The sequence below is a fragment of the Poecile atricapillus genome, chromosome 6, assembly GCF_030490865.1.
Source record: "Poecile atricapillus isolate bPoeAtr1 chromosome 6, bPoeAtr1.hap1, whole genome shotgun sequence".
Lineage (NCBI taxonomy): Eukaryota > Metazoa > Chordata > Aves > Passeriformes > Paridae > Poecile > Poecile atricapillus.
Genome location: NC_081254.1, coordinates 9,809,930 through 9,826,305, shown reverse-complemented (window position 1 = coordinate 9,826,305; position 16,376 = coordinate 9,809,930). Strand labels below are relative to the sequence as shown.

Below are 16,376 nucleotides of genomic sequence, written 5' to 3'. Positions count from 1 at the left end.
CATCCCAAGGAGCCTCTGAGTCTTAACCTGATGCTCTTATTATCCTGTTGGACTATGTGTTAATTGAAGGAGTACCTCAGATATTTTCAGTGCATACTGTATCTGTCTAAAATACATTGTTTGTTTAAACAGAAGTTTTGCATTTGGTTTAGATCAAATCATGAAAATTAGTTTCTGATGGGAGATTTCTGTGGGTGTGCTTGACCTCTCCAGAACTGAACAAAAACCGAAGAAAGCTCTTTGACCCGTCAAACATCCGTGCCTCGTTCCTGGAAGGTGGAGCCAGTGGGAGACTGCCACGCCAGTATCACTCGGACATTGCCAGTGTCAGCGGGCGCTGGTAGCAGGAGGTTGGGCTCAGAAATCAGCTGGAAAGATGGACATGGCAATCCTGTGGACAGCCTTCACTGCACACCACCCTCTGCACTTTGGGAGTTTAGGTGTCAAGGACCAAAGCGTTTTGTCTGCACAATACTGTGCCAAAAAATCAGAGAGAACACATTTTGTCAGTTGTCTTTTGAAACACCAAATGTGGGTTATGTTTTACTCATATAGATTGGACAGAATTTGCAATAATAATAATATAGGGTTCTTTGTTTAGTATTTTATTGCCTATAACTATAATGTATGCACTGAATTTTGTACTTTGTTGAATGAAGGAGGAATGAGGAGCTGGGATGCCAGAGAGCATAGATTTGGCTTTATCAAGATGGATTCTTCTGGTACTGCTTAAAATAATTATTGAGGTCTTTCTGCACTTTACATGTTCTGATTTCTTGTCCTGTGGAAATCTATTTCTCTTTCATTTCCATATCAATTTTTATATTGGCACTAATCAAATTTTTTCAGGTGTTCCTACATTGTCACATCTCACTATAATGGTACTAGAAACTGGTTCTTAAGTAGATTTTCTTTTTCCTCTCTGTCTCCCAGGTAGTTATCTGAAGAGATTGTTCCAAAATCAAGTCACCTGGTAGTGGACCTGTCCTATTATGCTCTTATGAAGCAGTCTAATGCTGCCTGCAATAATACTCACTGTAACAAATGCAATGAAAGACCAAAATGGACCTTGCAATATTAACCCTTTGCAGTCCACATATTTAACTGCTGCCTTTATGCTCAAACTGTTTTTAATGGTTGTCTCAAAGCAAAGGGCTATTTTTAGTACCCTGCCACTAAAGGACACTTATTTATATCAGACTTTTATTTTTAGATTCTATACACCTACAATATGTAACAGATTAAACTGATCTACTGCAGATTTATGGTAGAGACCAAAAGGCATTCATCAAACTAGAGCTCTAGGCTGTCAGTTTGATTAAACAGACAACTAATCTAATTTGACAAGACAGCACTGTTGCCATTTAATAAATGACACGTATTACTTACATGACTATGCATGCAGCAGTGAAATGACCTACATAAAATAGGTGTAATAGCATCTGTTTTGTTCAATCTAGATTTGTAATTGTGAGCTGCAGAAGTGTTTGAAACTCTAGAGTTGAACTGTTTCTGAAACAAGTTATGTTCAATAGAAAGAGTCCATATTATAAGTGGCTAGAGTTAAATTTTGCATTATTACACTGTGAAAGTCCGAAAGATTTGGCAATGTTATTCCTCTGTCTTTACAGATGTTGTGTTATGAGTTTATGAAGGGTTTCAATGAATGAAGGAATCCATAAAGTGCCTCTTTTTGCAATGCAATATATTGTTTCCAAGCATTAATTGAAAAGCATTCCCATGAGAAATATTGTGAATTACCTTACCTCTACTGTAATGTATTATTTATGTTCACTATACAAGCCTTTTGAGATGGACATAAACCACTGTCAAGTGCTCTTAACAGAAGGCATTAGAATAGCTTTTACAGTAGTTGGGGTTTATGCAAAAGTGGGTGAGAGTATTGACACTTTCCATGGGTAATTCTTTCTTTGAAGGTGAGAATGCAAAATGATGTATGGAGAAAATTGTGTACACAAAGGGAATTTAAAGAGACTATTACTTCAGGGCATAGATGATCAAGCAATAATATAAAGTCTTGTGGTTAGCTAAAAATTGCTGCTCAGTGCTCATTTCAGCCATATCTACTTAATGGTGTATAACTGGGTGACTTCTGTAGATCAAGTAGCAGCATCATCTGGTTTTAAAATGGTTCTGCAGATGTGACTGGCTGAAACTGTATCTGGTACTCACAGTTGTTCACAGCAAGAGCAACTTCATGGAAACACTCTTGGTAGCCACAACTTCTCATTCTAAAGCTATTTACACTTGTGCTTACTTCTAAGCATGCAGATAGTTCTATTCACATGGACCATTTATGTGCTTACAGATAAGCTGTTGTTTAAATGTTCACATGTGCAAGCCCAATGCTTGCAAATCAAATTGTATTGAGACTCATTATTTTATAAAATATTTTTAATGAACTAAATATTCAGCAACACCGTGTACGGATTTTTCTGCAGCCCCTTCTTGCTTATTTTGGCTGAACTTAAAAGCATCCAAAAACCTTGCACTCAGATTTTTAGTCTTTTGTAGGTACATGCTATGCATCCAGACGGTACTATACTCAAAAACTGATTTTCTTACAATATTAAGTGGATGTGGTCTTTTGCTGAGCAGTGCTTATTTCATCTACACCAAAATGAAGAATTTCCCATGAACAACATTATTTTTCAGTAGGGCTTCACATAAAAAAAAAACCCCAAAAACCCACAAAAAAACCACACTGGAAATAAAGAAAATTCTCACTTTCTTTGATTCCACAAAGGGAATATAACAGTACAGTGTATCATATTGTTAGTGTTACATTATGCACAAATATTTGACTTGCTACATAAAATGTTAGTTTTAAATCTGTGCCTTAACAGTGACCAGTTATCTGTAAATATAGAGCAGATACAGATTGTATTTTTGTGGGTTGTGTCCTTTTAGTGATTTTTTTAAAAAATGAAAATTGAAATTAAAACATAAAAAATGGAAATTTTCAAAACTAATCAGTGTTGCATAAAATAAATTTATATAACTCCCTTGTATTCTGATTGGTTCATGAAGTATTTTTATATTGACTCAGTTCCAGGGATGCTTGCTTGTTAATAAAATATAAAAAGCAGTATTTGACATAATGACAACATGTTTCTTTCACATGTTAATGCTTCATGTGTTTTACTATTCTTTTTGTTTCACATACGGTGTCTTTGTCTGACTTTTAAGTGAGAATGCTTTTTTGGGGTGCCTCTCCTTAATCTAAGAAGCGGTAAATTATCACAGGTTCAGTTCTTGGCGGGTTTTACTGGTTTGACTCACAAGTTCTATTCTTTGGTCTTCCCATTTTAATGACTGTTTTAGTCAGGTTAGGAGAGGGTTGTGTGGTTTTTTATGATGGTCATTGTACTGTCACTTCCAGTGTAGAAATAAGGGGGAAGGAGAGGGAAGGAAATTCTTTCTTAAAGCTGCTGGGACATGACCAGTCAGCCTGGCAAGAGGCACAGCTGTCACACTGAGGTGATGTGCACACAACAGACACAGTCAGTCCTGTCTGTTTGCTCCACAGCTGCTGGTACAGGTTCAGTATTGCTCTACCTCACTCAGTGCTCTCAGGCATCTCATTATCCCGAGATACAGCATGGTTTCTGTTTTATAGACACAGCTCTCCAGTGGCTGTTCCTGGCTCACTGACCTTGCAAAACTCAGAGTTGTTTTTCTGAATACCTCCTGAGAAGTGCAGATGTGGAAACAAGTTTGTGAAGGAAATAGATCAACAAACTGTTCTGCTGAGGACAACTGAAGGGTGTGGTTCTAAGCACCGATTTACTAGGCATTGACATAAATTAAGTGGAAATTTACAGGCAGGTGGGCTTGCAAATTGCACAGTGTTTCTGATGTCTGACCTATAGTGAGCTAGGAGGGTCTGAAGCAAGGTAGTTTCCTTTGTGGACCATTTATTTGGGCATATTGCTTCCAACAGCTTTAGTCAGCAGAGTGTAAAACTGGTGTGGGACAGAGGAGGCGATGGAACATTAGAGCTTGTTGACTGCTCTCCTTATAGTGCAAGCGGTGTTCCCAGCAGCTGGAATGGTACATCATCAACAGGATTGCTCCCTGAACAAACTGGGCATGTCTCTCTCTGCTACCAGTCAGTGTAAGGAAACTAGTGATTTTCAGTCTGAATAAAAAGTTGCATTGTAAGAAAAGTTGCCAATACACAAGAAAAAATAGGTGGAGTCTCCAAGCTCTGGAAAGATTAAAAGTGAGGCATCTGTCTTTACATTTGAATCCTGCTCCAATCTAACAGTTGCTGGAGGACTTTACAGTTTTCTGAGTTGTAAGCTGGTCAGTACAGGTGTGATGGGCAGGAGTATTCAGAAACTTGTGCTCCTACTGTAAGAAAGCCAAGGCGTATTTGATTCCAGAGAAGTCTGGACACTGTTGGAAATACATTTTATCCTTGAAGAACTAACTTCCTTTGTATCACAGATACTTGAGCAGAAGGAAGCTTTGGTTTTATTTGGAGTTGCTACAAAATTTTTGAGGGTGTCAGAAGATGCAAAAACTGGGGAGCTTTATAGAAAAATTTGCAATATGCATGGTTGGTGTCTGTTATGTTGTTGAGAGCTGCTTTGAAAGCGGTGAGCTGTAAGAATGTTTGAGCAGGTAGGGGGAGGTATTTTAGCATGGTTAAAGATAAAAGAGCTCTTATTTTGAAATAGGTGTAGTTGTGAGTGAGGACTATCTTGTAATCTGAAAAGCACACAATAAACTTGTGCTTTGATATAACATTCCTTTATTTTTATTTGGGTTAAGATAGCATCTGGAGCAGAAGTAACAAGAATCCAGAAATTACTAAAGGGTTTTTGTAGATTATATATTTGTATTAAGGAAAATTTGAGTTTTGTCTTTGTTTCCTGTGCTGCAGATGCACTTTTTTATAGTGTTTATAATTTTAGTATTTTACATGCTTTCATGAGTTAGTAAAGCAGACCTAAAAAATAAAAGTAGTAGAACAGTCATACTTCACAATTTTGAATATTGACACAGCTATTAGGAGCAGTTAAACGTTAATAAAGATAAATTTTTCCTCTTACTTTGAAGAAAGTGTACTTTTAAAGAAACAGACTCAAACAATGTAGAAAGTTATTGCATTAGAGCATCATCTAGTGTCAAATTTCCCCACTCACTTAAGGAGTAAGATTTGGGGAATATTTTCTCTGAGAAATGCAGAATGATTCCAGATGTTGATGAAAATATGAAGAAAGATGAATATATTGTGATGGAAATTACCCAGTTTGTGCCAAAACTGTGTTGCAACTTCATGGAAACTAACAGATGGAAAAAGCAAAACATAATATGAGAAAAAAAAAAGCTAAAATAATTATATAATGAAGCAAAAATTTGTCACTTCTAACAATGCGTGATTAATGTTTTAGGAAATAATGTTGCTACTAATTTAATAATTCTAGAACCATAAACTGATATGGATGTTGCTACACTTCTTTGCTGTGATAGAAACCATGGTTTGTCACCTATGAAGGACAAAAGAGTTCAAGAGGCCTGAAATGCACGTGGCAACAATTTATGGTCCCAGAACTAAAGCCATCCATGGGAACTGTAATCTCACGCCGCATACATACAATATAGAAGTGAAGAGGATGTGAGTATTTTTGAGGTTGAGAACATAAGAAACCTTCTGTCGACAGTAAATTGTGCTGTATACTATTGGTGTATAAAATGCTCGCTCATGGTGAGAGACTTCTCCAGGGTCAAGCTGTTTAGGTATAAGCAATTTATTATAAGGGTGAAGAGAGGGAGAGGCCCGTGACCAGCACCAGCCTCGGAGTCCACGTGGTCAGGGGCAGAGGACAGAGTGCAGGGAGAGCAGAAGAGAGGCTGGAGATGGGGAGGGAGGAAACAAGAGCAACAGAGGGAGAGCGGGGGAAACTAGGGAGGCTTAGGAGAGAGGGGGAAACGAGAGGGGTAAGAGGGGAAAAACCAAGAGGGTAAGAGTAAGAGAGGGAAAGAGAGAAAAACCAGTGGGAGAGAGTAGGGAAAACTAGGGAGGGGTAAGAGCAGGGAAGGGCTAAGAGAGGGGGAAAGGCTAACAGTGGGGAAGAGTGGTAGGAGCTAAGAGGGGGGTAAAGGGGTAAGAAGTAAGAGCTCAGGTGAGAGCTGAGAGCGAAGTTCTTGTTACAATACAATATATCTTTTTTTATACTGAATATTCTAATTCCCAGTAACCAATCACTACGAGATACACCCACTAAAGAATTTACATACAACCTATGAGCGTCGCCATATTAACATACAGTGTTGCATTTTAAACTCTAAAAGCTTTACAAATTCTTCCCTTCCTTCTTGACCTTTGGATTCTCTATCAGCAGAAGGACATTGTTTCATCAGCAGGGATTCTCCTTTAGCTGGCTAGGCTATTGTTCTTTGGTCATATAGTAACTAGTACTCAGCATCATGGCTCAAAGCAGGCTTTCATTTCTACTTCGATTCTAGCCTTCATTATTTTCAGAATCTTCTGCCAAACAATCACATTCATAAGGTTTCCCTGTTTTATCCTCCCCAACAGTATACTACACATGAATATACTAAGAGAAAACAAAATGGAACCCAACGATAATTTCCTTTAGTTTTAAAGCGATCCAAAGTTCAGATAAAACAAAATATTCACAACCCTTTCCTTTAGCAGGAGTTTTTCCACCATGCAGCTGAACAATGTTTTTGGTTCCTCAAAAGTATGTTTCTGTTTTCATGTCAAAGCTCACCTCAGAGAGAAGTTGCTACTGCATGGCACCAAAAAAACCCTTTATTTGAAGTAGCTTGAATAAGCAGTGGGTACTTAGCATTGACAGTTCAGATTCAGAATGCTGGTTCTTCCAATACTACAAGATCTCTTCATGTAGCCCAGCATCTAGAAATCAGTACAAACAGAGCTGTCATTGTGAAGTTAAATTGCTGACAGATTTGAATCTTGCTTGGAAACCAGATGGGAGACAACTAGATAACTAATCCCTGTGGGGCAAGAGATGTTTTGGTGAAGCTATATTAAAACTAACTTTGTTCCAGCAGTGTTTCTGTTTGTACCAAATGGTGACAATAACCAGCAAGCTGGAATTCTGAAGGCATCTGGCATGTAGGAAGGCTCGTCCTGAGCATGCCTCCAGCACCAGTTATCTTCCATCTTCACTGAAAGTGGATGCAGATGCTCCACTGTTGACTCAGTGCTTTCTTTCCATTATACTTTTGGACTCCAAATGCTAGAAAGGGCAAACTTTTAAATTTTACATGCAGCTTGATGAGCTTTTTGCTTGCACAAGCATAATGTTTTCTTCTTTTCCTAGGAGTGATTAATGTGGACAGTATCCAGAACCACTAGAGTGGATGAGAGCTTTGAAAGATTTTTTTGAAGGGATTTAAGAGTCATGAGTCAAGACTGGAAATAACACTTCTGGCACTGCTGCCTTTCCTGGCTGCTGGTGGTGTCTGCTCGCCTCTCCTAGATCTCGGCTCTCCCATGCTTGGCTCAAATTTCTACTTTCTTCTGATCAGCACTCGAGTTTTGAACAAGTACTTTTGGGAACTTTGAAGCATTTTAACTTTTCAGGCAGACTAGTGTTTGCTTTTTGTGTTGGACTTAAAACTGTGGCAGTGAGGATACAGGTGCTAGTGGTCATCTTTGGCCAGTGTGAGGCAATAAAATTTTAAGCACAGCATAAACAGTACATTGTGGTTACAAGTAGATGAAGGCATTTCTTCAGATTCGGGCAGTTGTTTGTGAACATTAAGTAAAAAAAATGTTAGTTTGCTTGGCTAGTCCTTTTTTGAAAACATTCATAGAAAGGAGCATCCTTTTGCACAGTGTTCTTATTACAGTTTAAAGATGTTTTTGCAAAAGTGATGCCACAGGGCCCTTGCCTTAACCAGTAACAAAAGTCATTCATAGACAGAAGGATTCTTTAGGATCCATCCACTTTAATTATTAGAGTACAACAGCACATTTCTTCCTTGCTTCCCACCTGCCTGTAATAGTTCTCCTGAGGTCAATGCATCCATGTTCTTAACTTTTGTTGTATTTTATGTGTGATTATTCTGTGCTCTGGCTCTGCTGCAGAGATGAGGTAATGAATCTGCCCCAAACAGAATTGCATCTGATCTAATTCCTACTGCATCTTCTTGCTGCGTAAACACATCAGGAAGTAAGAAAGCACTTCTGGACTGAACAGGTATGTTGGTCTAGTGGAAGCTTTGAAACCCTGTATTTTCAAGTCCTCCTTAATCTTTGTGGTGAATTTGTCAGCTTCAAGATGTTTTACATCTGGTTCTATTTGTCAAATTCCTTTCAAGTGTTCAGTTTTTTGTGATTATACCATCTGTGATAAAATGGGCACTAAATCAAATACTACATAAAGATGCATTGTCTGTTCAAAGCTATACTAGAAATGGAATATTTTGTATCTCATATCTTTGGTTTATTTTGTGTTTAAGTGAAATTTTATAGACATTTCAGAATTTGTGTTTATACATAAAACCCCAGAATGTTATGACAAAGAATCACAGAGACTCTGTCCCTTCCACCTCCCTTCCTGAAAGTAGATAAGTCAGTGTTTCATTTTAAAGCATTTTTTTATCTAACTGAGATTTTCCAAGCTCACAAAATTTGGCAGAAAACAAATCAAGTTTTTTTATGGTTCCTGAAGGCAAATGACTTTCTGGTAAACACTCCAGTGTGTCATGTGCTATTCAACATGGGAGGTGTGCAGAAACATCAAAAAGATGTTGAAAACTTTCTTGCTTGACCTCTTAACTCTTCACCAGGTCAGCTTTTCCTCTGGCTTGAATCTGGTGAAATTGTTCTGTGTTTAAGCACAGCAAATAAATACATGGTAAAGCGATACTTCCTTACTCAGTGCATGCTGTGACCTTGCCTGCCTTTTTTTGAAAACAAGTTCTCCTGGCTTCTAGACTTGATAGCATGCTGTATGAAATGTCTAGTTGCTACATGTTCACCTGCTCAGAAATGAGAGGCTGTGCACTCCATGGTGAACGGGCTTTTAATTTGTATACCCATGGGAACCAATTATTTCATGTGTTTCGTGCTCAGGCATGGAAGGGGAGCACACTAAAACAGTATAAATTTTCAGGTCTTCCTTTTCCCTTAAAAGCTGTCTCTTGCTATGCTACTTTGGTGCAAGTAGAGTTCTTTCAGTTCCTGGTAAATAAAGAAGACTGTCCCAAATTTGTCAAAACAAATGTTATGGTTTATCTCCTGGTAGCTATCCAAGTCTCCATAAAACTGAGTTTTAATCCATGGGGACCCATAACTGAACCCAGTACTGGCATATGCTTTCTTAATAGTTTATTTTCCTTCAGCAGCATTCACAACTCTCATTATGCAATTATCCCAATGAAGAATTGAACCAGCACAATCTCTTATTATGTAGAGGAGTAATATTATAAACAAAGTGAGGAGTTGGATGGTAAAAGGTTAACAGGAACCACTATTAGAAAAACTGTGGATGACAGTCTCCATATTTGACTTTGGGAAGAGTTGCTGCAACAGGTCTCTAAGGAAGAGAAAATATTGCAAACCTTTGCTTTGCCATTGCTTATTTAGTTGGCGTGGTAATGCTTAATGATTAGGGAAGGAAACTGGCTGTGTGATGCACCTTTTAAGAAACATCACTAAATTATTGCTCTGAAGAGGGACGTAATGTTTCATTAATATTCTTAATATCTCTTCATTAAGTAGTAAGCCTATATTATATGTGTGGATTCATTCACTTACTGAGAAAGTGTTTGAAAGTTTTCAATTAGTGATGACAACAAAAATCCCTACTCTTCATTTTCAATGACAGTCTTCAATTTTCAATGACAGTCTTCAGTGGTGTTTGGAATGGACAGCTTCTCTTTTAAGCAAAAAAATCTAACCTTACTTTAAATGCAGATAAAGTCAGAATCTTTCAATCCACTTGTCACCCTGAAAACTCAGCTTTTGAGCTTGCTAACATAGTTTTCTAAGGACTTTCCCAAGACAGTGACTGTAAACATAGATATGTGTACATTCTTTCTATATTACACGTCTTGTGATAGACATCTCTCATGGCCAGTGCAGTGAGAAAGTGTTATCCTGACCATCCAATCCCTGGCCGTGGTAAGAAGCCTATAAATCCTGGGAGGAAAAATAAACTTTCTCTTTCTTTCCCCACACCTCAACCTGTGTCCGTGTGATCTATTCATCTTCAGCAGTAACATCCACTTCTGAATATTTGTCATATAAATTACATGACATCATCATACCTCAGGTTTCCCCAAGGAGATACGTAGGCTGCAGTCAAGTCATGCTTTGATTTCTATCCTTGAGAGCTGGCTAGATGAGCTTTCACTCCTCTTACTGGAAGTTTTTGGAAACCTATTCTCTACCTTTTCCATGGACTGGTTTCCTGGTTTACCTTTCCTCTCACTATCCCCCTTTGAAGGGCTTCCAGGTAATCCAGCCCCAAGCTGGGAGTCTCACAGGACAAGGTTTATTGCTGGGATTTGGGTGTCTCACAGGACACTGCTGGGTACAGGGTTTGTTGCTGGGATTTGGGTGTCTCACAGGACACTGCTGGGTACGGGGTTTGTTGCTGTGGTTGGTATGATGTGGCTGAGCTGTGGTGGGCCAGCTCTGGCCAAGTGTAAGGTGCCCACCTCAGCAGGGCCAGGCCACACTAGGCGGCAGCTGGTGGGGGGTGATAATGGGGACATCCTTTACTGTGTACAGTCACAGGAGAAACGGATTCCACATGGGGAAAATTGATTTCATTCCTTGACAATTACAAGACATTTGGGTGATGAGAAGCAAAGGGAAATGAACCCTGTTGCCACCTGTTTCTGCCCCCCTCAGCCTCACCTTGCCCCCCACGCCTGGTGCCCAGCAGCGTTTTCCCACCTCAGCCCATGAGGCGCCACCTGAGGGGCTCAGAGGGGCGGCAGGAACCGGCCGGAACTGGCTGGAACCAGCCAGGACCAGCTGTCAGCCACCTGAGGCAGCCCCGTGCTCCCCTCACGCAGACCCTCGGCCCTGCTGCTGCCCCAGGGACATCCTGCTGCCCCAGATCCCACCTTGGCCTGTCCGGGCTGTGTTTGGAAGTGGCCCTGGATAGCTTGGACACAGAAAACACTGCCAGTGGTCAGGGTGTCACCTTCAGCCAAAGAGACACGACACCTGGGGCTCCCCTCACGCCTGCAGGCCGGGGAGCTGAGCGCACACAGGTGAGGATGTCCCAGCTGCCCTTTGGGAGTCAGGGGACACCTGGAGGGGCTCCTGGGGAGCTACCCAGATTGGGGCCGATTTGGTGATGAGTTGCCCCCACCCACTTCCTTCCCTGGGTGGGATGGGGTTCCTGAGCACCATGGTTTGGGGTTGTGGACAGTGTGGGAAGCTGCTGCCTGAGTCATCCGGAAAAGGAGAATGCTGGCCCTGGAAAGCAGAGCAAAGCAGGAGCAGCAGTGCACTCAGAGCACCCACAAAGCAAAGTCCTCTCTTAAAATTGTGTATAAGAAACAGGCTGATTATAAACTTGTATGTCATCAGGCAGCATGGTCCCTCTGAGCTGTCTGTCGTATCCATGATGAGGTGTTTCATATCAAGGGTTTGGGTCTGCTGTTCCTCAGCAATATGTTGTCTCTGTGCTGGGTCATCCTGAAAGCCTTTAGTGGGTGACCACAAAGGGACTCTAGAGGATATTTAAGTCACCTAATGCTTGATTTTCCTTGCTTTAAAATGCTTCTTTGTAGCCAGGTGTATTTTGAATTGCATATCTGGCCTCATCCAAGGTTTGGCTTGTCAGTGTGAGTGCAAATTCATGAAACCCAAGAACACCCTGTGGAGGGTGCCCTGCACTGCTGCATGCTCAGCCTCTAGCTCTGGGTGCTGCCTGGGCAAAGGCAGGGTGTGTTTGTGTAGAATATTCTGTGGTTTGAAATTACATTCCAATGCAATAACTTGTGATGTATTTAGGGCTTGGTTTTGGGAAAGAATCATATGTTGTTCACACAGGTCAAACGTCATCCAAATCATAGTTTAAAAAAGATGTTTTTGTAAGAAATAGGCTGATGAAGATAGTTATTTTCTAGCTGTATAAATCTGACTTTGCATCTTTATCCCTTAATCTGTGCTCATTTGTTATGTTCATGTGAATACAAAAGCAATCAAAAAAAAAAGTCATTATTCAAATTGACACCACTTTAAAACGTCTGATAAAGGAATTGCTTTCTGTTTAGTCACCGATATTTTTGTGAGGCATGGGAGGAAAGGCAATAGCAGATGGCAGAAATTTCCAGCAACATGCAGTGCGAGATGTAAGCCGAGCTTTCCCAGCTCCCCTGCTGTGGCAGCAGATGGAGGGCTTGGCACGGCGGGAGGACGCTGCTTTTGTTCGCTGCTGCGAGAGCCGGGCTGAGCCGGGTGAGCCGAGCTGGCAGAGATGAGGGCACCGAGGCAGCCAGGGCTGAGGGAAGGGTGACAAGTGCCAAGGGAGGGGATGCCAGAGGCACCGCAAATATGTAGCAAAGCTCCTAATGGTGCTTTGAGGTTTTCCTCTCTCTAGACCTTTTATGGCTTTTTCCAAGGCAAGAGATCAGAATTGTGGCTTTCCCCCAGTCTGTGCCTCTGCGCAAACACACACACAGAGGTGGCATTTCTGCATTTTGTAAACCTCTGCAAAACGTTCGGAATCTTCACAGCCTGTTTATTCTGAAACAAAACAAACTTAAATATAGGAGAGCACATCATTCAGTTAACTGCTGTCACCTGCAGTGACCGTCAAGTGCTTAAAATAATGCTTAATTATGCTAGAAAAGGAATCCACTTTCTTCCGTTATAACTTTGAATTTTCAGCGCTGGTAGAAAATTTTATGAAAGCTTACAGGTTAGTTGTTATTTTACACCATGCATTGTGTTTTCTTGCAACCTGTTTTCATTCAACCCATCCAAAATGATAAGATTTTACCGCTCTTTTTAAGTGATCTCTGTAGAGCTGATACTTGAAATCGTCATTCCAGTTGTCAGATTAGTATGTGCAAATCTTTGCTTTCTAGGTTTGTGTTGATGAGGTTGTTTATTTTATGGACCATAAAATTTAGGGACTTCACATTTACACTGGTATGATGCAATCAGAAGTGCATATCCACTGTGCTATTGGACTCCTCTATGGGAGGCTAAAAAGCTCCTGGAGTCAAAGAGGAGTACTAGGAGAGGTGCAGCTTTTATTTAGGGCAGAAACAAAAAGAGAAACCTCCATGAGTGTTATTGATTAATCATTAAAGTGAGAGATTTTTTCTTCCTTTGTGTGTGAAGCTACAGTATGCTAAAATTGCACTTGGTGGGTTAGTACAACACGCTTAGATCTAGCTGAAGTTTTGTCTGAGGACAGTGACCTGTGAATTGTATTTTTAAATCTGTCACTGAGCTTTCAGGTAGCCAGGGGCACTGTCTGGACTCTTCAGGAATCATGAAGCAGCTATATTTTATGAGAGTCTGGAAACCTGCCGGTAACAGCCTCACAAACAGCATCCTTTGGCCAAAATGATAAACTTCATTAGGTCAGTATAACTCCACATACTAAAGAATTTTAAATGTACTTTTACAAGACTACATAAAAACATCACATGCCTACAGGATCTACAAGTAGTAAAGACTGAGGAAAATCATCTAGTGCTTATTAAACTTTCTTTCATCTTCGGAATTAGGTAGCTGAAGTAGGTCAGTGTTGTTGACGATTACTCACTTTTTAACCAAAGAGAAGTTAAACATTCCATAAACAGTTTAGAAATTTATATTATTAATAACTCCCCATTTTTTTTATGGTTCACAAAATTTCAGTAACGGCTGCTTCATTTTTTGTATTTGAGTGCATAATTTCTGGAACTTCAGGAAGGCAGGTAAAAGACTGGAGATGAAGTTGGAGAGCTAATGACTAATGTTTTATTTCTATGAATGTTGTATTGTGTTCTAAATAACTTTAGCTTTGGTCACAGGGAGAAATCATGGGGTTGGTGGTGTTCTGAGTATATTTATCCCGGCTCTTCTCAGTGGTGAATATTGAGTCGAGTGTCGCACTGGAGATGGGAGATTTTGACCATCTCCTGTGTTTGTTAAAAAAAGCTTAAGGTAGATTAAGTGTTGTGATAAAAGCTGATTTTGAGAGTTAATAAAAGTGTGTGGGGCCTTTGTTTTTGTTATGTCTTAAACCACTAAAAGTTACTGTTTGCATGCATGTGTGATTTTAATGCAGGTTTCTACACTTATTACTGTGCTACTTTTTGATTTGTTTTGAATTTAAAAGATTAGAAAATCGTTCATCTTTAGAACACCTGAATTTGCAAAGAGGAAGATCTTCCTGACAATACATGAGAAGTGTATTTGTGCTCCCAAGCAATACAAAGAGGAGAGATAAAACTTTTATAACTGCAGTGTACTGCACAAATATGTACTATTTTATTTAAATTAGTTTTATTTTTAGTACAGTGCAGCTGTATATACTGAAAAAAATCAACTTTGTAAAGCTCTTCTTGGTAGAAGCAGGCAGTGGCATACCTGGAACAGCTGCACTGGGGTAGGTCAAGGTCCATCTGGTCCAGGACTGTGCTGCCAAGAGCCATGAATATCTCCTAGGATTTCCTCTTGGCTTCAGCAGATTACACAGAGGCTTCCACACAACAGGATCAGCTTTCATTTTGATAGTTATGTTGACAACATGGAAAAAAGATCCACCTTTTGATTTTCTAAATGTCTTTTTTATCCTGAGTGCATGTGAGGTGAACACAGTCTGGGTGCCTGCCTGGGGCTGCCCAATGACCCTTTTTTGGGTGTCCATCCCTCTCTGCCTGTTTTGCAGGAGGGGGCAAATTTCCATTGCTGCTGCAACCCTAATGTAGCTTCTTCAAACTCTTGGCTTAATGAGGCTTGGGGTCTATGGTCTGGGGGCTTTTGTGGGGTGCTCTTTTCTTTGTTTAAAAATGTTAACCCCATTTGTTGTTCTCCCCTAGTGTTGCCTGAGTAAAATACATGGGGAGGCAATGTTATCCACAGGTTCCTGTGTTGCCCATGCAGTACAAAAGAGGTGAAACAAGCACTTTAGTGGCTCAGGCCATGTTCCTTCCTGGATGATACAGGTTGCAACATTCTACGCATGAGTGATGTCCTTTTGGTACAACAATGCTCAGAAAATGATGGGTTTTCCTTTTTTTTTTTTTTTTTTAAATAAGAAGTATTGGTTTTGTTATTGAACACTACAGGTTTCCTTTAAAGCTCTCAAAGAAATCTCCAGAGCTTCTCCTTCCCAACAAATGCTGCCCTTGATTTACTGTTGACCTCTGTGGGATGAAGTCATCAGGAGAAAGTTCTTGTTTTCTTGTATCTTTTTTCCTACACAGCCTTGTTGCTTTATTAAATTCACCAGAGTAGACATGTGTTTTAAGTCTGATGACTTGTGTTACATTAAGAAATCCTCCCACAGCACAGACCTTTCTAAACATTGTTTGTTGACTTACGGGAACAAGATAGTTCCTGTTGCTGGGGCTGACATTTGTGTGTGGTAGCCACATGCTCTGGGAGACTCTTTCCTGTTTGCAGAGTGAAATGAACAACAACAAAATAACAATGTTGTTGTCTGAGAGGGGTCCTTCTGTGTTCAAATGCATGGCAAGGCAGCTCTGAAGAGGCAGCACTTCTATTAAAAAGAGGTGTTTAAAGGTGCAGATGGGAGGCTTCTGAGAGCCTTGCACACAAGTGTTAGAGGGTGTGTGGTACATCTGTATCCATCAGCCTGCCTGAAAGAATCAAAGCAGGAACATCCAACTGAAAATCAAACAGGCACCCACTTTGTCTCAGCCTAATCTGCATCCACCAAAAAAGAAGGGAAAACTTGGGCTGGGGGGTATTTGGCATCTCCCCAAGGAATGCAATAATCCCAAATGTGGTGTGAGAGAGCTTCACGATCGCACACTGGCACTAGCTCCCGGTGGTTGCTGCCAGTTTCCCTCCCACGTGTGCTCAGTCTCAGAGGTAATGTGAGTCTGTATGCTGGACAGTTAATCAACTGCAGGAAAATTAACATTTTGGAGACTGTTCTTCTCTTGTGAGGTGCTTTAATAAAACACAGCATGCTGCCACGTATTGCATACTTGCAGGACCCTGCTGGCTGCCTGCTCTGTTGGCTTTTGGTTTTGGCTGGGGTTTAGCATTTCTCCGTGTTGAATTTCTCCTTTTGCCATTGCTGAGGGGAGGATGGACTGTACCGTACCAGTGAAGGCAGCTGAAGTCTGGCCCTGCCTGCTCTAGGTTTTCTCTAGGGCTGCAAACCCCCAACAGAGCAGTATTTCATTGTCCC

At 40.5% G+C, this 16,376-nt stretch overlaps 1 protein-coding gene across 2 annotated transcripts in view; it reads left to right on the top strand.

Moving 5' to 3' along the window:
* The window catches only part of BICC1 (BicC family RNA binding protein 1), a 92,765-nt gene extending 89,733 nt beyond the window's left edge, over window positions 1-3,032 (top strand). For both annotated transcript variants that reach the window (XM_058841617.1, XM_058841618.1), the window contains exon 21: window positions 214-3,032. In XM_058841617.1, the coding sequence (XP_058697600.1) occupies window positions 214-344 (131 nt within the window). In that variant the 3' untranslated portion in view covers window positions 345-3,032. The remainder of the gene's footprint in view (window positions 1-213) is intronic.
* Window positions 3,033-16,376: the final 13,344 nt, after the last annotated feature.